This window comes from Mixophyes fleayi, chromosome 4 (genome assembly GCF_038048845.1).
Source record: "Mixophyes fleayi isolate aMixFle1 chromosome 4, aMixFle1.hap1, whole genome shotgun sequence".
Lineage (NCBI taxonomy): Eukaryota > Metazoa > Chordata > Amphibia > Anura > Limnodynastidae > Mixophyes > Mixophyes fleayi.
In genome coordinates this window covers 45,381,547-45,406,726 of record NC_134405.1, presented here as the reverse complement: position 1 = coordinate 45,406,726, position 25,180 = coordinate 45,381,547, and the positions used below count along the sequence as shown (strand labels likewise).

The window sequence follows — 25,180 nt, the reverse complement described above, 5'->3', positions numbered from 1 at the left end:
TTATAAGGACAGGCAATCTGCAGTGTTTGGCTTCTCCCCATAACACATTATTGTGCAGCCAAACCTTAGTACTTTGAATTTCTGGAAAGAAAATGTTGAATTCCTGTGGAGCATATGAAACCAAGGACATGTTTTTTGCAAATAGAACCATAGAACTTTTCTGCAACCAACTACAGAATACTGTCTCCATAGAAACCGTGCTGTCCTCTCTCACTGTAGACCTTACCCAATGTTACTGACCGCCAGCACCATGGACCATATATATATAGATATATATATATATATATATATATATATATATATACATTTATTCTGTCGTTGCAATGTATTTAGCCTCTCAACAATTTAACAGGGGAGATAAGCTACGGGAAAATCTGTACACGCAGACAGAAATAAATTAATAACATGTGGATAGAGCAGGACAAAGACAAAAGTTGGATTTTAGTGAGATGAATGTCACATTTTCTGTTTGTCACACAACTGTTGATACAAATACACATATATTGTACATATGAATCCTGCTCTAGCTCGGTTTACAAACAATAGTATTCAGCTGGTACTATAGAAAATGTTTAAAAAATGGAACGGTTCATCACCTTGTGGCCAGAAGTGGCAGTGCGGCAGTTTTCTTGCTTTTTTGTTTATTTTCTTAATATATTTTAGATGAAAGATACCTGTAATCTCAGAATATTGAGAGCCTGGTAAGTATAACATGTGGAGAGAGAGTCAGATGGCAGAAACGAGGGATGAACTGATTCATGTACTGTAATACCTCCATGTAGGTGTATGATGAGAGGCAATAAGTATAAGTAGTATACATTGCAGCATAAGTATAGATTACACATGTAACTAAAGAGAGATAAGCAAGAAAAACAAATAAGGAAAAAAAATAAAAAAATATTGTTCAGGAAAAGAATTAAACGTGAGACCTGAGAGACAATTCTGCACATTATAGACAGACTGTCATACAGCCACTGAATCCGTGCACATTCCTGTTTAGAGAGAGAGAGAGAGAGAGGGCTGGCTCAGGGATTATCTGTAATAGCTGCCTATCCCCAGCCCTCAATCCTAAATAAACAGAGAGAGAGTGTCTACAACTCCCACTTTGAGATCACAGCCCTACAGTGCAAGCTGAGCATCTATGGGATAATTCTGGCTGTGCACGGAACAAGCTTCTGACATCTAAGTGGTAAGTGCTTTATTACTAATCATGTTACTGGATATACTCACTGACAATAACTTGTAAATGCCAAGTCGTCTGTTTCTCTAGTTCTCTTGTTCCATAATAGGTAGCACCCCTGATGGATTACTATATTGGTCACCATATTAATGACTGTTTATATGTATCATTGGTGGTCTAAATTCTATCTCTCCCCTCTTATGATGACCATAGTCTCTGCAGCAATTTTTCCTGTGTACATTTAACATCAAACAAAAGTGACTTAAAGGACTGGGTTCTATATTTCCCAAAACCAATTGTGGAGAAAAAAAAAACTAGACATATTTAACATTATGGGGTAAATGTATTAATGTCCGGATTCTTCAACTCCGGCGTGTTCAGCGTCTTCGGCGATTAAATTTAAAGTGGCACTGCATTGTAAAGGGAAACTTCCCTTTACAAGGCAGCGCAGCTTTAAATTTAATTGCCGAAGATGCTGAACACGCCGGAGTTGAAGAATCCGGACATTAATACATTTACCCCTAGGAGTAGATCCAGCTACAAGGTGCAAATTTTACCCTGAGCAAAACCCGTGCAGTGGGAAGGACAAATCTAAACTGTGCAGACACATTTACAGTGAGAGGGGACGCACTCTAGTTCAACTCTAAATCGCAGCGTTACTACAAAGCTGCCCAGTATGTGTGTGCACATACTGAGCATGATCCCCTTTAAATACATGATCTCCTTTAAATGGAACTACACAGCATAAGTGTAACTATTTTTACTTGTTGATGCCTTTTATAACTAAAAAAAGAGTGAATAAAAAAGTTTGCGTGTCACTAAATAAAACAGTGGACAATATGTAGAGGACAACATATTCTGCAGTGCTGTCTCCATTCTGGACTCAGCGAGTGACTGAGAGCCCTTTCACACATGCCTCAAACACACTGGTTTAGCCTAAATTCAGGTTTCATAAATACACCTAAAGCATGTGTGAATGGGTAGACATTTATACAGCTATATACATGTATTTGAAATGGTATGTGTCCTACTTTTACAAGACTGCAGCTTCAAAAACCCATGTTTTATATTAAAGTGCATGTATAAAACTTAACTTGGGAACGACTACCTGTTATAACCACAGTGCATGGCTGACAATGCACATATTTAGAAAAAAAATACACATTGTTATATTAGAGTGAAAGGGCCCTGGGACATTTCTGGGTATAAAAGAGTTAATTTCTTATTCTTTTCCATTCAAGTAAGTATAAGAACAGATAGCCCCATCACATAAACATTGCTGACCTTTGGGGCTTCTTACTACAATGTGGCTTCTTTCCCAGGCCTGTGTACTGTCACCTTATCTTTTGGCTGTCAGCCTTCCTCCATTCAACTTTTGCTCATTATTTTACCATGTAAAGGACATCAACATCTGCTAAAATATAAATAGCTATGAAAAGACACCTTGTAACATTACAAAATACACAAAAGTTCAAAACTATCGGGTGGAGTTTACTACATTAATATAAAATATGGCGTTTTACATACTTAACGATTGGCGTTAATATTGATAAGCGCCTCAAAGTCTGCAATGTTACCACACCAGTCTCAAACAGGTAGGAACGCTGTCAATGACCCTCCCCTTGTGAACATTCCAAATGCATCCTGGGGATCATCAGATCAGGAACGCTGCATCTCAAGTATGTAAAACGCTGGATATTATATTAACTTTGTGAGCATCTGATACTATATTTGACATTTTTCAGTTTTTAAGATACATTGAGGGTGATTAGAGCTGTATGTAGGTTTGCTAACTTGTGCCTGCACAAATATACAAGGTCGCAAATTAAGTAGCATTGTGCTAGGTCGTCTCAACTCTTAATATGGACATAACCAACACGCTTTAGTTACATGACAAGCATAAAATATGCACCTACTTAGTTTGGGCATAAAAATATGCCTATGAAACATATTATTCAGACATAATTCTCACGTTACATATGTAGACAGCTCAGAAAGCTTGTTAAGTTACGTCTCCATACCTGTACTGTAGTGAACTTGCACGGAAAGGCCCCTGATCTACCTCACAATGCACAAGGGTCCGCAAGTGTTAGATGTCTGTAGCTCAAACTACTGGTGTAAGTTATGCAACAAATTGTGGGTATGTTTGTTCAGAGAGGTGTAACTTATTTCCACATCAGGTGTAAGGTTGGGGACACACTACAGAGAATTTCTCCCGATGCGATATTGTTAACAATTTTACCAACGTCTGAAAGTCCCGATCAGGATGCCGATTCATGTGTACACACTATACACGATTTACCTTCAGATCTATGCTCTTCATCTATCATCACCATCGGCAGAAACGATCGTGACTGTCAACTCCATGGAGATCTGCCTACAGTGCCGGTTATGAGTGTGTACACACTTCGTAATTTGCCCAGCATTGTTTATAGAATCTTGTTGTTCAGTTATAAATTCAAATCAAATGATACAATGTGCTTTAGTACAATTAAACACGATTGTGGGAGCATACACACTAATGCGATACACGTAGTTTATCGTATGATTGGTACGGTAACCAGATGAAAAACCTGTAGTGTGTACCCATCTTAAACTGTAGACCACCATGGGAGGAAAAGTTTCCTTAATTGGTGTACCACAATATCCTGGCTTCCAAGCAGGGGAGGGCTGGCAAATTTTAGGCTCGACTCAGCTGCCTGTTAGGAACATTTTAAAGACAAAAAATGCAGGTGGCCAAGTGAACCAGCCCAAGATAGCCCACTAGGGGAGATGCCCCCCAGCCCAGCCTGCCCCCGCTACTAAGTAAGCTCATAATCTGGAACCCTAATTCAGAAGGCAAGCCGTAACATCCATACTAAATGCAAAGTCTTTACAATTTACTCTTATCATGGAATCTCAAAAAGGCTAAAGGCACACAAAACCGGTTTTTATTAATCACTTTGTATTATTTTGCTATGATACAAATAAACAAATGCCTAATAATATTACAGGACTAGGACCTAGTTTCTGTTAAGATATAGCAAACTGCCTGCACAGAGAAACTGGCCCTACAGTGTTTTGTTTAATAAATCTATTATCTCAGAACTCTCCTGTCATTCTTAATAAGGTGCTAAAATTCCCTCATAATAAAACAGGTGAAAGAGTGGCTTACAGACATGAAAGGGGGAGGCAAGGCATATGATGACTCCCATACCCACTCTGTTCATTGAGGTTGGCTGGGCTTGAAGACATGACTTGCGTTATAACGACATGTCCCTGCCTGTAGCAGACTGGTAAGTGCTGTTGCAGGAGAATTGTCTGTACTGTCAGGAGCCTGGGAGATCCTACCCTAATTGTGGAGTCTAATGGGAATTCCAGCAGAGTAGGTTACTATGTAGACAACCATAGCTCTCTTAAGTTAGCTCATAGGAGAGCAGTAGCATAAAACTATGGGGTAGAGTTATCAGCCCTCCTAAAAAGTAAAAGTGAAGGTGTAATTTTTCAGATTCTAGCTATAATTTTCTAGAATGTACCAGATTAATGATAGCTAGAATCTGATTGGTTGCTATGGGCAACACCTCCACTCTTCCTGTTTCGGTAGGTTGATAAATCTACCACTATGGGTGGAATTCCGTTGGAAGTGATGTGCTGTGGAGTGCCTCTGGAACGGTCCACAAAGGCATTCCGTGGCTATTGATCATTTTCCCCGCATCCCATAGAAGTATGCAGGAAAATGAGAGAAGATTCCTTAACATACTAGGCGGTAATGTGCGCAGCCGGAATTGAATTCCCCCCTATATGTAATATATGTATCTCCACATACTAGGTACAATTAACCTATTAATACAGATCAATTAATTACAGACGTTAAATACATTAGATACATCACTTAAGGTCATCAATCTGACAGAGAGACAATTAGACCCAATACATATTAAAGTTCTAAGTCGTGGATTATCATTGGCGTTCGCCTCGCTGTGTTAATGACTTAGACCCTATAAACGCTGCTCTTCCTTTGATATAGGATAAGATCTGGGAGGGCATTCTGCTTAACATAGAGACAGTTTGGTAGTAGGATCAGTGATTATTACACGCTGGTCCGAGCCAGAAATAACAGCTGATCGGAGGTCACGCATCAATTGAATATTCATGGCAGGAGTGAATTTGATATATGCCTTAACAGAGATGGATGTTTGATTAACCTTTACAAAGGAAAAATATTAGAAATATCTTTAAGCTCCATGTAGCTATCTAGTGACTCTGTGAATTGGAAGGAGTTGATAATTTTGTTGAAACGGTAGTAATACATAGTACCATATGTCGCTATTCAAAGTAAAATGAACTGAGTCAATTTACAATTAATGCTTAGGGTAAAAGTGAGCTTCATATATATCTCACTAGAATACCTGTCTGGCTAACAGCAATGAACTAATAACATTATTATATAACCTATATACCCCATGATATGGTGTTCAGCAATCTGTGAATACAAAACAAAAATTTTAGAATATTTCTTATGGACATATTGTAATGTGATTATCTATAGGAATCATTACAATCAACCTAGTAATTAGTCACATACTAGAGAGGTATGATCAGTGTCGGACTGGGGCATGAAGGGCCCACCGGGAATGCAACACTAGGGGCCCACCAGAGGTGGTGTGGTCAGCCATCATAGAGGCGGGACCATACACTAGAGGGGGAGCGGTCAGCCCACAAAGGACAGCTAGCACCTTAGTGTAGTATATAAAGAATGCAGTGTGTGTATAAAGAATAAACAGTCTTGACCTGCCTCTTAGATTGGGCAGAACAGTCACCAAAAATCAGGATTGTCCCACTAGACCAGGTTTGGCTAACCTGTGGCACTCCAGGTGTTTTGAAACTACAAGTCCCAGCATGCTTTGCCAATATATAGCAGCTTATTGCTGGAAGCGTATGCTGGGACTTGTAGTTTCACAACACCTGGAGTACCACAGGTTAGCCAAGCCTACACTAGACTCAGAACATTTGACAGACTGTCCTACCTGTTGTTGTCACTTTTACCACCTGTGGCTGCTGGTTTCTTTAGTTGCGGCTTGTCTGCATCCTGGAATGTTGAGGGCCCTATTTGGAAAAAATAATTGGTACATTTAGAAACGCCAACCATCCCTGCCATTAAATCAACAGCACCCACATTTAATAATTAGGCCTCTCTCCAGCCTCAACATTAAAGTAATAGCACTCACATTTGATAAATAGATCTATTTCCGTCCAACCAACCCCAACATTAAATTAATAGTATTCCCATTTAATAAATAAACCTATTACCCTCCCTCCAAACGGCCCCAGCAATAAATCAATAGCATTTACGTTTAATACAGCCATTTCCCACTACCATTCCTAGCATTAAATAATTAATATTCACATTTAATAGATAGCCCCCCTCCCCACACTCAGCCCCACATTCAACTATAGACCCAAACCAACTCAGCATTTAGTGTTCTCTGTGCAGCTATAGTACTCTCAATTCACACTATATATACATATATATTCTTTATTGTTTCCCAGGAGTTGTGGTGTTTTTAACAGTGTATAGAACCAAAGCAGGGGAACTCTCTTGCTAAGCCTTGTGACAATACCGTTTGGCTAAACCATCTACAGAATTTTACAATGATAATGTTTCCGTGATGTATAAAACAAAAGTTTTTCATTAATTGTGTACACTGGTATTTTCACATCCAGGCAAACATCTGAATAATGAAAACTTAAGTTTATTTAACACAACGGAGCTATAGTACTTTTTATTAAAAGGTTAAACAATTATACCATAACAACTGAATACGTTATAATTATCAGTCTCTCTTTAGCCAACCCCTGGGCACAGTCCTGTGGTTACTAGCATTCTCCCCCTCTTACAGCCAGCAAGGCAGTCCTGCTCCAATGACAGCCTGTTTTTGGGGCACACGCTTATACAAGGCTCACAGGCAATGAGGAAAAAGATATCTGGTCCTTGCAGCCTCTGCATCTTGTTGGTACAGCATGAGTCGTAACCTCTTGCTAGTACTGGTTAACCTGGATCCCCCTCCTGTGGAGGCTTCTGGGTACAGGTTGGGCACTCCCAATTCTGGCTCCTCGATTGGCAGGGAGTGAGGTGCTACGCATTACTTCTGGACCTCACATTGGTTGTTGCTCCACAAATTCTGAATGTAATAGACTCCCACAATAAATGTCAACAAAGGAGTCTAATCACTGCTGATTTTACTTAACCCTTTATAGCTTTTTCCTAAGATCCAGAGCATTGTACACACTTATGGTGAATGCTAGTCAGCTATCTGTGTGCAATTTAACAGTACCTGCAGACTGCAGTACAAAGAGGGGGAAAAAAAAGAGGTGAAAAGTAACCCTCATTCACTGTGGGAAACGAGTAGTAATAGTAACCCCTCGTTTTGCCACTTACCTTACCTTGAAAAGCTCCGGCATCCTGCTCCTCTGGGCGGCGCGGCTAGTGACAAGAAGACAGCCGCGGTAGAAACTCCGTCCTCCTCCCCTGCTGAAGTTCACAAAACACTACCGCGCAGGCGCAGAGAGCCAAGGCACGGCTCTCTGCGCCTGCGCGGTAGTGTGTTTCTTACACTGCCGCCACAGACGACCGTCTACGAGGTGCTCCCTGCAAGCTCCGCCCCAATGTCGGAGGGGGCGGGGCTTAATCGCGGCTGGGCCTACCGGTCTACAGCCCGGCTGGCCGGCAGGCCAGTCCGAGGCTGGGTATGATACTTATATATATCTCTATTTTTCCAAATGACCTAAACAACCTGTATACATAAACAGGTGTTTCTCGCAAAAGGACTAATACAATTTTTTACTCTCTTGGTATTAATCCAATATGTCCATATGTATGATCCCTGATAACCTTTATACATTAATGGGTATCTTAGCAGCGTGAGGATCTTGAATACCTCTTTATATAGGAATTATATGTATGAAAATTTAGAAGGATAATAATCACTAACAGCAAGGATTGGAAGTTTTTAACTGCCATTTTAATTTATTTTGTTTAGTTATATTATTTAACACTCAAGTATATTACGTATTATTTTTGTGTTTTTATTTTGCTACTAGTGTCATTCAGGTATTATTTAGGGACTACAATAGTATTTTAATGAACTAATAAAATGTAAGTTTTAATTAATGTTACCATCATAGAGTGCCCTTACCAAACAAGTTTTGCTTCTAATTCATCTCCCTTGATCTGTATTAATTAGCCTTACATGTGTAGGGTGCACCATTCCAGTCATTTGATAGCTATATTAATTGAGTGATATAAGACTGCATATATGATCTCCTGGTGCGTCGGTACTCTATTTTTTGAATAAACAATTAACTTATTGTAACGCCCCCTAGTGGCATTTTAGTAATCCCTGCACCCCAGTGATTACAGGATGGGTCAACTAGAGGACAAGTTAGGTGTTTGTGAAAAGTGACACAAGCGGGTTGCTATTGTGATAACCCAGCTCAGTCTGCTAGGGACAGAGTGAGAGGAAGGAGGGGCTGTCAGCAAGGGGGGAGAGAGACACCCAGGGATCATGTGAAAGCTGGGGACAGAAGAGATAGGGACAGGACCAGTAGAACTGATGTGAAAGCTGGGGACCCTGGCACAGTAGAGATGGATGTCCCAGGAGTGGGTGAGTGGAGGCTTCTGCCTAGAGACAATCACTACTGTCCCCTAAGCAAGAGTAGGGGAGCCCATAAGGGGAAAGACCCCAGACGAGAAATGGGGATTGCTGCATGCAGTAGTGTGGCTGCATATACAGAGGGGAGGAGTCCCAAATCCCAGTGGGGGGGAGAACCCCATATATTGCTGAAGAGAACCCGCGGAGAGAGAGAGGGGGACATTCTGCATGGAAGAGACCCTGGAGTGAGTGTTGCTACAAGGGGTGTAGTACCTATTTACGTTACTGACTAACCTGACAGAAAATATGACGACACGAGGACTCCGACTGAACAGGAGGGCGGCCTGTCAAAAGAAGTACTTACCGGAATGCAGATATCTTCAGATGCCGACTCGCTGTCTTGCTGGCTCCCGAAAATGACGTCATCCTCAAGTGTGAGTGCCCTTTAAGGCGGCGATGGCCGGAGCCACCTGTCATTTATGACAGGTAAGTACTATTTTAGGGGTTAGGGGTGTTAGGGATATTAGGGTTAAGATTAGGGTTATAATCTTAACCCTAATATTATTCTAACGTTTATTGCACTGCATCACAAAGTGACATCACCTGTGTCCCACTACTTACAAAGAAACACCTGCATGTGCAGGGACCCACCGGCCATTTACACCCATGTCCATCAGCTAGCCAGGGCTGGAGAAGGAGGTGCACTGTGCAACCTTTGTACCCCACACTACACTCAGTGACAGGGGATTACATTATATATTTTTTTTTAAGAATGCGTCAGGAATCTAATCTTAAAACGTCTGCATGGCAGGAACTCAAACAAGAATTATAGATGATCTCGCAAGATAGTTTCTGTATTTCAGGCTCAAACTGGCAATCTGGCAATTCTGACATCTGCCAATATACTTGAGAGCGTTTTTTTTCTGATCTTTGCTCCCAAACATTTGTTAACATGGTCAGGGAGTTTCCCTATCCTGCTTTTAATAAAAAATGTGCACATTCTGCAATCGCTACTGTAGCGGGTCAGTGGTGGTAACAATACATACATGACAACTAGTGAACAATGAAGTCTCATTGCATTTGGTACTGGTCTACGTTGTACACCGGGGCTGCTTTTTAGACCTTGTACAAACATGATGTATGTGCTCCGTACACTATAAAGGTTGACCCCTCAAGTCTGCTACCATTACATAGTAGCAGCAGGATTCACCTTTCTCCATAGAACTACTATTACATACATAAACCCGATGTCCTCCCTCTACTTGGTACACTGATGTCACCAGGAATAGGCAGCATATGCTAACAGGAAAGGAAGGAAACAAATAAAATAAGAAAGGATAACAAAGAAATTTAAGTAAACAAAATGGGGCAGCACAGTGGCCTAGTGGTTAGCACCTCTGCCTCACAGCACTGGGGTCATGAGTTCAATTCCCAATCATGGACTTGCCTGTGTGGAGTTTGTATGTTCTCTCTGTGTTTGCATGGGTTTCCTACTGGTGCTCCAGCTTCCTCCCACACTCCAAAAACATACTGGTAGGTTAATTGGCTGCTATCAAACTTGACCCCAGTCTCTCCCTCTCTCTCAGTTTAGTTTTGTTTGTGGCTTAAATTAATCACGAGAGTGACGGACGCCAGAACTGTCTTTCCTACTAGGGATGGGCAGATTTGAAAAAAAATCACTAATTGGGAAACAATTGCGTGGGTTTCCTCCGGGTGCTCCGGTTTCCTCCCACACTCCAAAAACATGCTGGTAGGTTAATTGGCTGCTTTCAAAATTGACCCCTTGTCTCTGTCTCCCTCTCCGTCTGTCTGTGTATGTTAGGGGAATTTAGACTGTAAGCTCCAATGGGGCAGGGACTGATGTGAATGAGTTCTCTGTACAGCGCTGCGGAATTAGTGGCGCTATATAAATAAATGATGATGATGTTTCTAGTAAAATTGCAAAAACTGTGGTAGGGTGAAAAATTATTTACCAATACTTTTATCAAACTTTCCTGATAGCTAGTGTTATTACTGACAGATTAGTGTAATGTTCTATATCAGAATTTGTCCAGAACTAAATTTAAAAGCAGCAACCAAAATAAAATAGGACTAAGGGATTGAAAATAAGAAGTACACAGCCCAAAGCAATCTCCCAATTAATGGTGTAACACTTTTGTGCGTATTAATATAGCATCAAGATGAAGTCTACTTCATAGTGAGCTTTAATTTAGTTCTGAAAGACGGATGAAAAATGTAAATTTTTTTACTCAGAGTGAGTAATTTACTGAAGTTTGGCAGCCCTTCAAATCACGATTAATGTTATGTTCACTAATTAGTGTAGCAAAACTCAGCCTTCCGTGCAGTTGTATAACTAAATCTTTCTTGGCCCCAGTGAGTGAAACATCCCATCCTAATCCCCTAATATCTGAAAGAGTTCATAGACCCCCATATAATGGTACAATGCAGTAAATGTGCCACAGCATTGCACTCAGTTGAGAAAGTAACATTGCTATTATTTGTATAATACTATCTATGAAGCTTCTCATACCGATATTACTATAAATTATAGTGGTATAATATGCATTATATCTTTTTCTTTGCTCCTACCCAACACAGACTGACTTTCCGACCCTGCTTGCTTATCTAATGTATACAAAACTTGTTATATTTGTTTGTTTCTGCAATATGCTACCAGGCCACTAGAGGTCTCTGTATTATAACAAGGCTGCATGAAATGTATCAGTGCTCCACAGCAGACTATGGGCCTGACTCATTAGAGCACGTAAATGCTGATATGTGCCGTATTTTGCGTAAAACTGATCTCAAGGGCAGAGCGGGGAGGGGACTGGGCGTACACTAAGGGCGTGTCAGGCTCAACCGCATGCTGCAGCCTCTAATTCAAGCTTTGAGCATCTCCAAGGCACAACTTTTTTCTTTCATATCACTTGCACCAGCTACAGGTCAGGTGTAAGTGATGATTACTACAGTCGCATACGTATGCTAGAACATGTTTTTTAAATAAGGAGCAACTGTAAAAATACATTTTATGTACAGTAGACATGCATAACATCCTAATAAATGTATTTTATTGATAAGAAAAATGCAAAAAATATATATTTTTAAATGTTTTGTCATTAATGACTATATTATTGACAGGTGGCAATAATTAATGTTTTTTCTGTGCATTCTTTTGGGACTTTATATTCCACATATATATTGGAAGTATCCTGCAGAATACTGTCTGTTAGAACAGAGTGCACCTAGAACCATATTTATCCACAGATGTAACGTCAGATCCGCTCATTGAATGCAGACGTGCGTATGTACGATTTATGTATGGTTTCAATAAAACGCACAATACATTGGTTTTTGCAGCATATTAGGCTGACTTTTGGAAGTTGAATATGTCATTAAAATAATTACCAAAACCCATTAGCAGTGGGGCTTGATTCAATACCTGTATACCACCATGAGTCCTGATTTAGGTGGGACAGTCGATTCAGGGACAGTTGAAATATATGTCCCCCAGAGTTATGGCCCTTCAAAGCCAAGCATACCAAAGGCAGTATGTGCAGCATGGAAGGGGTGTTATTATGGTAAGGGAAGGGGGGTGTGGGCGGGCCAGCACTTGACATGCCTCTAGAGCATGTGACACGCCTCCAATGTGACTTGGTCCTGTGAGGTGCAGTCACGTCCTTCTCTTATGTGTGCTCTATGGCGGCACATGTACTCTGTCCCAACTCCAAATTTATACATGTTGGGAGGTATGTACCCATCATCATATGTCCCACTCCTAACATGACCCTAATGCAATCTATAAGCTGGGATCCCAACACGAACAATACTAACCAGCATGTTATTCAGCCCTAAATTACCTATATTTTTGCTTCTTATACTAGTTATACATATCATGGTGTAGAAGTGTTAAATACAAATATTGTTACAGTAGGCTAAAATTTGGCTGCCCAAACGTGCAGGGAAAATTACGGCCACAAAAATGTGTGTATTCACACTTGCCTACTCTCCTGGAATTTCCGTGAGTTTACTGAATTTCGGGAAGCCCTCCAGGACTCCTGGAAGAAAAGGCACTTCCCCTCTGTGTCTTGGTGGAGGTAGAGCTTAATGATGCAAATCGCATCATCATGCCCCACCCTCCGCTATGCAATGTCGTGAATTTCTGTATTTCACAGCAAGTGTCACCTGACCTCCCCTATGGGATCTTCTGCAGGGGTGATTTTAAAAGTCGGCAAGTATGGTGCATTTTGAGTTGCATGCATTTTTATTATTATTATTTGCCTTTTCATTTATTTATTTATTACCAAAGATATGTCTGAGGATCAACATTATTAGCACCAAGCAAAGGGAGCCACACGTTTTTCACCTCCTAACAGGCATATCCGGAGAGGCAACCTACTCTAAATAGGTGTGTATAATCATATTGTAAACAATTTGTGCTTGCACACCCCCAATCCACCTCTACAGGCACAGGAGGGGGTGAGTGTGAATTGTGCTTCAATGTATATTCCACTTTGTTTTACCGCACCTCTGACGTAAAACAATGTATATTATTAAGGCAGGGAACTGGACTTGCATCTGACTGCAAATGAGGATCAGTGTGCCAAATCTAAATGGGGTCCAATGTGACAACTTAATTAGATGCAGTATTATTAACAGTATTTTATCTGAATAGTTTTCATTGCAGTTGAATCTAGTTTTAAAATAAACCACAAGGAAAAAGAGTTTGTAGTATACATTTGCCGAAACAGTACACTCATCCCTGTTGCAGATTTATCAGCATGAAGTCCAAGGGATCATCAAGCTTATGATATTCCTCAACCAGCATCTTAATCTCCCTGGGTTACCCTATTACCACCCTCTACACAGCTAACACAAGACAACAACCCTCTGACCAACATTGCTACACACACAGCCCACTCAATACTTATACCTTTGCATTCTAGCTGGTCCAGTGTGCAATATGATGTAGCACATGCCCTTGTGTTTCAAACTCCCATTCTCCCATAGATTGTAAGCTTGTGAGCAGGGTTCTCTTACCTGTCTGTCTTACCCAGTATTGTTTTATTAATGTTTGTTCCCAATTGTAAAGCGCTGTGGAATTTGCTGGCGCTATATAAATAAATGATGATTTTTATAGCGCTACTAATTCTGCAGCGCTGTAGAGAACTCATTCACATCTGTCCCTGCCCCACTGGAGCTTACAATCTAAATCCCCTACCTTACACACACAGACAGATCAAGACATACTAAGGGCAATTTAATAGCAGCCAAATTAACCTACCAGTATGGTTTTGGAGTGTGGGAAGAAACTGGAGCACCTGGAGTAAATCCACGCAAACACGGGGAGAACATACAAACTCCACACAGATAAGGCTATAGTCAGGAATCAAACTCATGACCCCAGTGCTAACCACTAAGCCACAGTAACAGATGCGATATTCCCAGAAAATAATAATTTTGTCAGGTGACAAATTGCTGTAGTTGTCAGGTGGCCAACAATCCCAACAGGAAAATTCGTATCTATTAGACCACACCTTTGACCCTCCCAATCAAAAATCAATCTGTACCTCCCAACTCTGCCCTCACTGCAGGAAAGATGGGAAGTATTTCCTCACTCACCGTGGTAAGCGGGTGCCACACACACCTGCCACTGGTGCACGTGGCAATCCAAAGAAATTATTATTTAAGGGTAGGGTGTGTGGTGGATTATCGCTTTGGATGCGTGTCCACTCCCTATTTTGTAGGTGCTGCCGCTTGACATCACGTTTCCTGATTAGGACCAGGAAGAATGGTGGAAGGTATGCTCTATCCACGAAACCACACTCCAATCCTTTATGTCACTCCGACTTTAGGAAAGCAACTTTTCTAGCAGCGCGGTGGCTAAGTGGTTAGCACTTCTGCCTCACACCACTGGGGTCATGAGCTCAATTCCCAACCATGGCCTTATTGTGTGGAGTTTGTGTGGATTTCCTCCAGGTGCTCCGGTTTCCTCCCACACTCCAAAAACATACAAGTAGGTTAATTGACTGCTATCTCTCTCTCTCTCTCTCTCTGTGTACGTTAGGGAATTTAGACTGTAAGATCCAATGGGGCAGGGACTGATGTGAGTTCTCTGTACAGCGCTGCGGAATTAGTGGTGCTATATAAATAAATAAATGATGATGATGAAGGCAAACCTAATTTTCCAATAGGCTATGGCCCAGTTTATGGCATAAACAGGGATAGCCCATGAAAATAGGGTCTTTGAGATTAATAACTTTGCTTTGTCTATTTATCAAGCACACAAGTTTCCTGTGCTGTATATGCACATTGCAGGAGGCCTCTGTAGTGTACATTAGTCATAGGCTAGCAGTGCGTGAGCAGAGTGTGAGGGGATCAGAATAATAATACTATGCTAGACGGATTCTCTACCCTTCCCAGTTTCCAGCTCCCTTGTTCAGTCTGTCCTGGAAAAAATTCTAACTAGACAAGAGAATGGATTCAAACTGCAACCACACAGAAAAGCTGCCAACGCTTGATGTCTGAGGTTTGGCCTTACTTACACTTACCAGCAGAAATATGTTATTTTCTACTTCCTTTTCTTTTTTTTCCTTTCACTCGTGGGTGTGTACGTAACTGAACTCAAAAATGATCTGTTAGAAGTGTGTGTGCACAGGATATCAGCTGTCATTCTGCTCAGTATCACTTCTCTTCTGTATGCTGAGCATCTCATCTTGTTTTGTATGTATGGAAAATTGCACAGTAGCACTTCTCTTAATCTCTGTGATGAATGTAACACTTAATAATTGTTCTTATTTTATACATATTAAATGCTGAGCAATAAGCATTCGCTCTTCTTCGGTATGTTGGGTATATATTTTTATTCTTTATTTTTAACAATGCTTTTCTTGTCCTCCCCTCTTTGCAGTCTGAATTATCCCCCCTCCCATGACCTTCAAATCAAATAAAGACAAGGTCATAGCTTTATTTAATAACCTTCTGCAACATGTTGGCAAAGAACAGCAAGGCAAACGCCAGGGTCTACCTAACGCCAGCTTCTACCTGCCCGTAACCATCAGGGACACCTTAGGCCCTGGAAATCACACCCACCAACTCTGTCTTTGCACAAAGGACCCAAACAAGGGTTGTGTCATGCACGTCAGCTGCAACTTAAAGGGGGATTACACATGACTGGTCCTTGCACCATCCGAAGTACCTGTGGGTTAATTCATCTTATTCTCTCAGTAGAGTCGGTGATGCTCTCAAACAACACAGCTTCCTCTAAGTCAGAATCTTTCTCTGTATAAGGCTACATGACACAAAACAATTGTTAAATTTTATATGCCCACCTGAGCTAGTTTAGTTTACCTCGACAAGTAAACATCACAAAATGCATAACGCGTGGTTGGAAATGCCTAACCTCTCCTCACTTCTGTCATCTCGATAAGCATTCTGGTGGATTTTCAGTCTGATCAGTCTTCAGTGTGATGATTTAAGATGATTGGTTAAGTCACGGTAGCTGACCAATCAATCTCAACTGACACCCTACCTGAGCACAATTCCAATACATAGTTCTCTAGGTTGCGTCTGGAGAAGGGAAATAAATGATACTTGTGGCTATGATGATTGAGGAGATGAGATCTCCTCTAAAGAAGAAAAAAGGAACCTGTAAGGTTTAATTTAATTTTTCTATAAATATTCAGTAAAACACAAGGGTATAGATTATATATTATTCTGCTCCGATAATAACAGCATTGGGATCATGGGTTTAATTCCTTCCATGGTCCTATCTTTGAGGAGTTTGCATGTTCTCCCCATGTTGGTGTGGGTTTCCTCCAGATATTCTGGCTTCCTCCCACAGATCTAAAACCATACTGGTAGGTTAATTGGTTTCTGATAGAACTGGCCCTAGTCTGTGTGTGTATGTGTGGTCAGGAATTTAGATTGTAAGCTCCAACGGGGCAAGGTGTGAATGATTCCATACTCTCTGTACAGTACTTGATAATAGGATTACCACTATATAAACAATAATAAATACAATATTGGCGTGATAGGAAGTGTAAATATTTAGGAGAGGATTATTATTAAATTAGCATCATAAAAATCTAGTTAGTATAACATTTATTCTGATTTCCATTACAGGAGCCATTGTGTTTAATTGACATATCATTCTCAAGATGACCTTCTATGTCCTTTTTCTGTTAACGTTGCTGCCAAACCTTTGTCAACCACACCTAACAAATGAACATTCCGAGAACAATGCAGCTAGTCGAGCCAAATGCACCTACACATTCGTGGTGCCACAGCAAAAGATAAACGGGGCTGTATGTATCAGCACAGCAAAGTTTCCTGAAGCCTTTGGAGTGAACAGAAGTGAGGTTGAGGAGCTAAAACAGGAGCTGAGCCGTCAGCAGACGGAGATAGAAGAGCTTAAGAGACTGGTTGAAGCTGACAATGATGTTGCCACCGAGATGAACCATCTCCGCAAAGAGAGCAGGAACATGGGATCACGCCTCAGTCACCTCCATACTCAGTTCTTTCATGAAGTCCTTCAGAAGAAGAATGAGTCAACAGACGTCTTTCAGGGTGAGAGTAGAGGAGACAATTCTACCACTGAAGTCCTAAAGTTGGCATCAAAGTACCAAGATCTCCAGGAAAAATATAACATCCTGGCTTCATTAATCAACAATCAGAGTGTTATCATAGCACGTTTAGAAGAGCAGTGTCTCCAAAACATTGTCCGGCATCAAGCTGACCAAGTAAGTGTACTTGATATCAAAACATGTAAAGTGTAGCGAATGTTAAGGTGCCCCATTCACACTGCAATTTAGCTGGGCAATTATGCAGTCATCATACATGATTGCCTTCTATTATCTGGCTGTTTGTCCTTACTGTCTAATAGATTACTGTATGTACTTGTACGGTAAAATCTGGTCGCTTGTCAGTAAGGATGAGCAGCTGGATCATCTTGTGAGCACTATAATTCTAAAAAAACCAGTTATGTCTAAAAACCATTTGCTAAGCAGCATACTTACCTCTAATTAGTGTGGGACATCTCAGGATAAAATAAAACATAGCTAATGTGTAACAGTTAATATAGAGTATAACTGACAATACTGCCCTCTTCTTCTTTTATATATGGACCAAGAAGTAGTGGACATTGTCGAGAAATGGTCTATAACACTCATAGACACCCAGCACAGAAGAGCAAATGCTTGATGAAATACATTTCTAAATATCCAGCACCAAACTCTTAAACCCAAAGCTGTCATCTATGTGAATTCTTCCTAAATATTTTCTGATTGTTTACTGGGATCCAAATTCAGTTGAAAGTTAAACATTTAACTATCATGTCAAATATGTTTCCAGGTGCCAGTCCATTCATCACCAACTAGCGGGGATTCCAGTAATCCTTCAGATGGAAAGAAGAAGCACAACCATGAAATCCATGGGGAACAAACAGATGTTACAGCGACTAGGAAGGAAACATCCCAAACACAAGTAGACTCTGCACCCAAGTCAACCTCCAAAGCCCCAGTCGTTATTATAGAAACTGAGTCCACCAAATCATTAGGTACATCAATTATAGGATGGACATTGAGAAAGATATACAGAAATAAATATAAAAAACTAGATGAAGCACATGAACTGTACAAATATAATATATTGGAGTTATTGGAAAGTAGTTGAAAAGTTAAATAAATAGGTTATAGATGATAAAAGAAAGACTGAGCCATGGAGTGTAAATGGCATATCTGAGAAAATGGAGTCAAGATGGGAAATCACATTTTGTCAATACTGACCTAGTGTCATCTACTCGAACAGGAACCTGGATGGATTGCCTGGATGCCTTGTCGGGAGGACAGAAGTCCAGTGGCATTTATCTCCTGAAGCCGGAAAGAAGCAACCAGATCATGCAGGCATGGTGTGAGCAAGAGACGAATGGAGGAGGATGGACAGTTATACAAAGAAGACAGGATGGATCAACCAATTTCTTTACCACCTGGCATAACTACAAAGTGAGTCCAACCTAATTGTCTTTAGCCATCTCTCTTTCAACATGTAGTATTCTCATACCATACCCATTGTATCTAACCTCATGATGTAAACTTTACTCTCATTGGCTTTACCAAGTCATCCCTTTTCTTGTAGGCTTAGGTTGTGACACTTAAAGCAAAGTATGGTCTTACCGGGTTCATTGTTTCTTCTTAACTTCTATATTTATGTCTCTGTATTGCCAATACAGTCTGTTCCAGACTGCAAAGTACACGTTAAAAATTGTGTAGCTAATCCACACAAAGTTCTATGACATTACAAGAAATAATCTATGGAAATAATCTATGGCCATTTGAAAAATCTAATTTGTGGTTTAGTACACTCTATATTCTAGTACTAGAGAAACCGAGATTGAATAATAAGCAAAATTTTGCTTTAATTTTATTATAGTATAAAAGGTCTGTCCCATATGTATTACTTTTACAGAGTCTTTAGTACTCCTTTTATTGTTGCTGTTGTTTTTATGTTGCATTGGTAATTGTATTCCTATATTTTCACTAATTCATCCATACTTCTTATTTTTTGTCCTGTACACCTACACAGAACGGGTTTGGTAATTTGGACAGTGAATACTGGTTGGGTCTTGAAAATATTCACTGGTTGACCAGCCAAGAGAGCTATAAACTTCTCATCCTCATGGAAGACTGGCAGGGTAGACAAGTTAGTGCCGAGTATGACCACTTTCGTTTGGAACCAGAGACTGATTTCTACAGGCTGCGGCTGGGCCAGTATCGTGGCACTGCTGGAGACTCCTTATCCTGGCACAATGACAAACAGTTTAGCACCTTGGACAAGGATAGAGATTCGTACTCGGGTGAGTAATATGGCAAAACTATTTGTTTCTTTTGAAGTAGAGGCATTCTACTTCATGATGGAAGCTCTACAGCACTTAAAATTGAATTTTTATACTTACGTTAAATCCATTTAAGTCCATTGATGTACAATGGGGTATAGTGTAGGGGATCCAAGCATTTTAAGAATCTTAACAGTTCTCCATATCCCCCCCCCCCTCCTGTACCACTCTCCACTAAGGCATTGAGTTTATGTTTAACCAGTCCCCATGGAAAAGGGGAAATATAGAGAAAGAAATGAACAGAAAGGATGGAACAACATCCTCCTGAACAAAACCAAACCAAACATGTCACACAAAAGGAGAACCCAGAGCATAAAGGGTGGACACCCGGTGTCCCCCAATGGACTAGGAGAAATGGATTTAACTTAAGTATATAAATCATATTTCCTACAGTATCCATTGGGGGACAAGTTACATTGGGGATGTCTCAAAACTGCCATCACGGATGGGAACACTTCTTTCTCCCCAGTCTGGCATCCTTTGAAGAAAACACATTGAACTTGCAGAATCAGGTAAAAGTGTGGACAGAGAACCAGGTAGCCGCCCAACACAGCTGCACATTCGATGCTCCAAGCCATGCGGGAAGCACTCACGATCCTAGTGGTGTGAGCCTGAAGATTCTCTGGAATAGGCTGTCCTGTTACGCAATAAGCCTAAAGGAATACAGATGTCCAGCTTCTTTTGTGCACATCATAGAGAACCAAAAGATCCTCAGTCCTTTGCACGTTTTGAGTCCTACGCACATAAGTTCTGACCATATCAAGAAAACAAATAGAAGTCACATCCTCTGAAGACTTACTCTTGGTCAGAACTGGGATGACAATATCTTGATTAATGTGGACACTACTTTAGATTCAACCAAGAGGCCCCCATGTCGGCATGTTAACCCCACATGTCCACATTCTAGCGAACCAACTCTGGATGCAGAGACCACTTGCCAGGGTGCAGAGTCTGTCTGCTCAGAAAATTGGCCTCCCAATTATCCACCCATTTCTGGCCCATTGAAAGATCCTGTCTGTCTCTCGCATGGCTAGTGAACTCCTGTTGCTCCTGGTGATTGAGGTATGTGTGGCATTGTCCAACTGTATTTTCACTCCCCTGCTCAGCAGCAAATGGTCGTTACTAACCAGAGTGCAGAACACTGCTTGCATTTCCAACCCATTAATTGGAAGCTTGGATTCTTCCAGGGTCCAAAGTCCCTGAAAATGGGTGTGAAGACATACTGCTTTGCTCACCTGAAGGCACTGAGAATGGGTGACCCCTGCAGAAGGTGTCCTCCTGCAGCCAATAAAAGTGCGACTGGCGCACCCATGGGGAAAGACAAAACACCTGACTGGAAAGGTTCAGCCAAGATCTGTTCCATTTAGAGCGAAGTTTCAGTTGAAACTACCTCATATGGAACTGAGCATACTGGACCTCATGCAGAAGTGTACCGAAGTCTGCTCGACAGCCAATATAGACCTTACCATCTTCGGCAAGGCAAGAATCTTGTCCAGTAGTAAGAACACTTTATATATATATGCTGGCGTTCCATACATTTGTTCACCCAAGCAAATGCCAAGGTGTGCCTCAAGAAGTCACCTGCTGCCACAAACATGGACTTAAGTACGCTTTCGACCTTATGGTAGTTGTCTTAGACAACCGTGCAACTAATCTTGGAGGCGTTTCCCATTTAGTAATATCTTCAGAGGGAATAGGATAAAGGGACTACAGCTTACAGGACACTTGGAACTTCCGATGCTGACTTCCAAGCCTCACCCAACAAACCATCCAATTGGAAAGAAGAGGGGAAAGAGAGCTTTTCGACCTTCGCTTAAACAGAGAAGGCTCCGCTGTCTCTGGGGCTGCCTTCTCTATGATGTCTAATACCAGGTGCACAGCTCATATTTATTCCTCCACCCGACGGTCAGCGGTGACTTCATCTGACCCAACAAGCACTTCGCCCTCCCCCCCCACCCCCCGCCTGGGAAGTACAGTTGGAATCTTATTGCCAGAATGGGGCGCCACCACACTCCTGCATGACACAAGGATTCCAAAATCCTCTCTAGAGTGGAGGAAACCAAAACCAAGCCTTGTACCAAAGTTGCTAGTGAAGCTTGGAAAGACCACCCCCAAATATGGAATGGACTAGTTGAGCAATCTCACCCATAGTTGACTCGTGACACTAGCCCAGGGACGCTCCGTCATGTCAGAACCAGAGTCCCTAGGCGCACATTACCCAAGCCTTTGCCCTCTAGGATCTCCCCCTGTCTGACAGGATAGACACAGACAAGAAGAAAAAATTCCATAAAGGACAGAAGCAGCACACAATCCGGAAAAATAAAGTGAGTCTGCAATATAGCCCCAGAGCCCTATAATCTGAGGGGCTAATCACTCAGAAAACCAACCTCACAAACTTGTACCTTACAGATAAAAGGGCAGATAAAAGGAGTGCTTGAGCTCCAAAAGTGAAATGACCACCAGAGAGGAAGTGCAGGGAAAGGAAAGACGCACCTCACCCCAGGGCCCAGCACTGGATTGGAAGGACAAACCCCTCCACCAATCCAGTCCCTGGCAGGGGCTTACATGGTGTTGTAATTCCCACCTGCCCCAGCTCTTTAATGTCTGCCCCTATACTAAAGGAGGCAGCCATCCCTGGGGGCACTCAGCGACTCTCTAAACCCCTCTCCTAGCACTGTGCTGGGAGAGGTTAATACTCACAGTCTACCGTCCTCCGGTGCGCGGTGAAGCAACGACTGCAATTCCTGAAGCCACTGTATGGAAACCCAGTGCACCAGCCTGCAACGGCTGTAATCAGCTCCTGCAGAGGAATCCAGAGATGGAGCAAAGGGTGGCAGTGAAGTCACCCTTCGATACCTCTGATGCCCCGCTCCTGACAGTGCACAACCATCCGCGCTGTGCGCTGCAGAACTGACAACTGCAGTCGCGGATCTAAGAACCACTGTTGTGGCACTGGGGCCGTCAGTTTTAAAATAAAATAAAAAGTAAAAAATTCTGCCAAGCAGCCCAAGGGAAAAAACAGGTCTTGCTTCGCCTGGCACTTAAACTGAACTGAAGGCATAACAGGAGGAGCTATGGACAACTGCTAAGATTCTTATAATTCTGGCATGCCCCTACACTATATCCCAATGTACCCGCTGTCTCCCCTTGGATGCTGAAGAAAAGTAGAATTCAGTATGATATAATATTACACATAAACCCTAAAGTAGTAAACTGATATAGAGGTACAAATAACCGGAACTTAAACAAGTGAAAATAGGCGAGATTCTTTTAAATTTTTTCACTTTTCTAAGTCTCTTCGAGTTATTGTTTGTACTTATTACTTATTTGTAGCTGTAAAATAATGTAAATTTTATTGGACTTTTACTGTGAGTTGTAACATTACAACTATTGTTTTTAAGAGGTTTACTTAAAATTCCATGCATATTTTATCTGCACAAATATTTTGGTGTTGGCTACAAACTGCAATCACAGGGTAACTATTCTAACCCTTTGTGTTGTCTTTCCAAAGGTAACTGTGCACATTTTCAGAAAGGCGGCTGGTGGTACAATATGTGCGCCCACTCCAACCTTAACGGCATGTGGTACCGTGGCGGTCATTACCGCAGCCGCTACCAGGATGGAGTATACTGGGCTGAATTCCGTGGCGGTGCCTACTCTCTTAAGAAGGTTTCCATGCTAATAAAACCCAACAAATAGCGACTTAATACATCATTCAAATTTCCATTTCAAAGTCACTATTCAGTTGATCCAGAGATAATTAAGTAAATAAATACATACATAGGCTACATCTAGATTTGCCCTAAAAAACAATCTACACACTCCACATTGGCAACTTGACTATATCATAACACATCATAGATATTATTATACACATTCTGGATTTTCTGTTTTGCTAGGAGGGTGCCTAATCCTTTGAGTTTACCTAGTCTCTGTGCTACCAGTTCAAGTACTTATAGTTTTACTGCTCTTACAGTAAAGAACCCTTTTGTAACTGGAGATTAAATATTTTTTCTTCCACTCACAAAGAGTGACATTATGTCCTCTGGCATCATATTCAACAGGTCGCATTGGATGTTTGTTTTTGAATGGGCCATGTATATATTACAGCGTCTAATAATATTCACAAGTATATATGCACAAGCTTCAGGAGCTTATGAGAATGGAAGATATTTGGTCTAATGTTTAGATTGTGAGTGGTGACACACAGCAGACTTCCTGTAAGTCATCCTGTTAAAGGACACTGCAGGCAGACTCTTTTAGTTACTGTTACCCAAAATAGCTGACAACAGAGAACAATAGTTTTCATTCAAATGAAAGAAACAGTAATGTCAAGTTCTGTTATGTATATTTGTGAATTCTATTGGTGCCTCGTTTACTGCATATCAAAACAACTTTACAGTAGGCTCACCTGTGCATTAACTAAGCCACACTTCCTCTATCTAATTTCAAGACATCCTTTTTGTGAATGGGTGGCCAAATTGTTACTGTACATTCAAGATGCAATATAGTTTGTATATACTTTGAATTGTCAAAGACTGTTGGATTTGTTCTGTACAATGATGTTGGCTATTTGTATATTGATAATGAACACGCTGTATAATAATGCTGAGTATTTATACACTATGATCCTCACTGTATAAAGATACGGAGTACCTATACACAGATAATATTTGTTGATGTTAATTAATATGCGTCTTTCAATTGAACATCCTACATTAAGCAAAGAGTATCTCACTAATGGACACCCTGCTTGTAATGATATCCGCATCGCCTCTAACCATAACGCTATATGCTGGTAGTGGTGTCTGAAATGTCCATTTATATTAATATATACAGAGGCCAAAAAACGGAAACACCAATATAAAGTCACTATATAGGGTGTAGGGCCATTACTCCCTGTATGTGTTGTGTCATGAACTTACTAACGTCAGGAGCAGCACCATTCCGCCACAAGAAAGTCATAAAACTGATGCTTGGTTGATGGTGGCAGAAAACACTCTCTTAAGGTTTCTACCCGAATATCCCATAAATGTTTGATTGGCTTTATATCTGGTGGCTGAGAAAGCCATGACATATGGGTATCACAATCAAACCATAATGTCAGGAAAGAAATGCCGTAATATGGGGTGAAGATTATCACTCTATACTATCAATTACCGATTAGCATCGACCTTGCCTTCTAAGCGAATGACTGCACCCAAACCATGCCAGAAAAATGTACCTCACAACATTACACAACCACCAGAACCCTCCACTGTTGGAAACAATCACTCAGGGCTGTAGAGTTCTTTAGGTTGGCACTACACGTGCATTTGTCTGGATCAGCACGGTGGCTTAGTGGTTAACACTTCTGAGTCACAGCACTTGGGGTCGTGAGTTCAATTCCCGACCATGGCCTTATCTGTGAGGAGTTTGTATGTTCTCCCTGTGTTTGCGTGGGTTTCCTCCAGGTGCTCTGGTTTCCTCCCACAATCCAAA

General features: G+C 41.2%; 1 protein-coding gene across 3 annotated transcripts; it reads left to right on the top strand.

The window, feature by feature from the left end:
- The first annotated feature begins 1,068 nt into the window (after positions 1-1,068).
- ANGPTL6 (angiopoietin like 6) lies at positions 1,069-24,227 on the top strand. 3 transcript variants are annotated; one of them, XM_075205070.1, is made up of 6 exons: positions 1,069-1,189; positions 16,933-17,549; positions 18,160-18,364; positions 18,616-18,809; positions 19,390-19,660; positions 23,211-24,227. In XM_075205070.1, exons 2-6 carry the CDS (start codon positions 16,968-16,970, stop codon positions 23,396-23,398), a joined length of 1,440 nt encoding a protein of 479 aa, XP_075061171.1. In that variant the 5' UTR covers positions 1,069-1,189; positions 16,933-16,967; the 3' UTR covers positions 23,399-24,227. The 3 variants fall into 3 exon arrangements, with proteins under 3 accessions (XP_075061171.1, XP_075061169.1, XP_075061170.1); XM_075205068.1 differs by having other exon boundaries at positions 1,069-1,193; XM_075205069.1 differs by lacking the exon at positions 1,069-1,189 and adding an exon at positions 13,123-13,216.
- Positions 24,228-25,180: the final 953 nt, after the last annotated feature.

Coding starts and splice junctions, on each gene's coding strand:
- ANGPTL6 (XM_075205070.1), top strand. CDS start 16,968: ATGACCTTCTATGTCCTTTTTCTGTTAACGTTGCTGCCAAACCTTTGT. Junction 18,365..18,615: donor TGAGTCCACCAAATCATTAG/GTACATCAATTA, acceptor CTACTCGAACAG/GAACCTGGATGGATTGCCTG. Junction 19,661..23,210: donor GGATAGAGATTCGTACTCGG/GTGAGTAATATG, acceptor GTCTTTCCAAAG/GTAACTGTGCACATTTTCAG.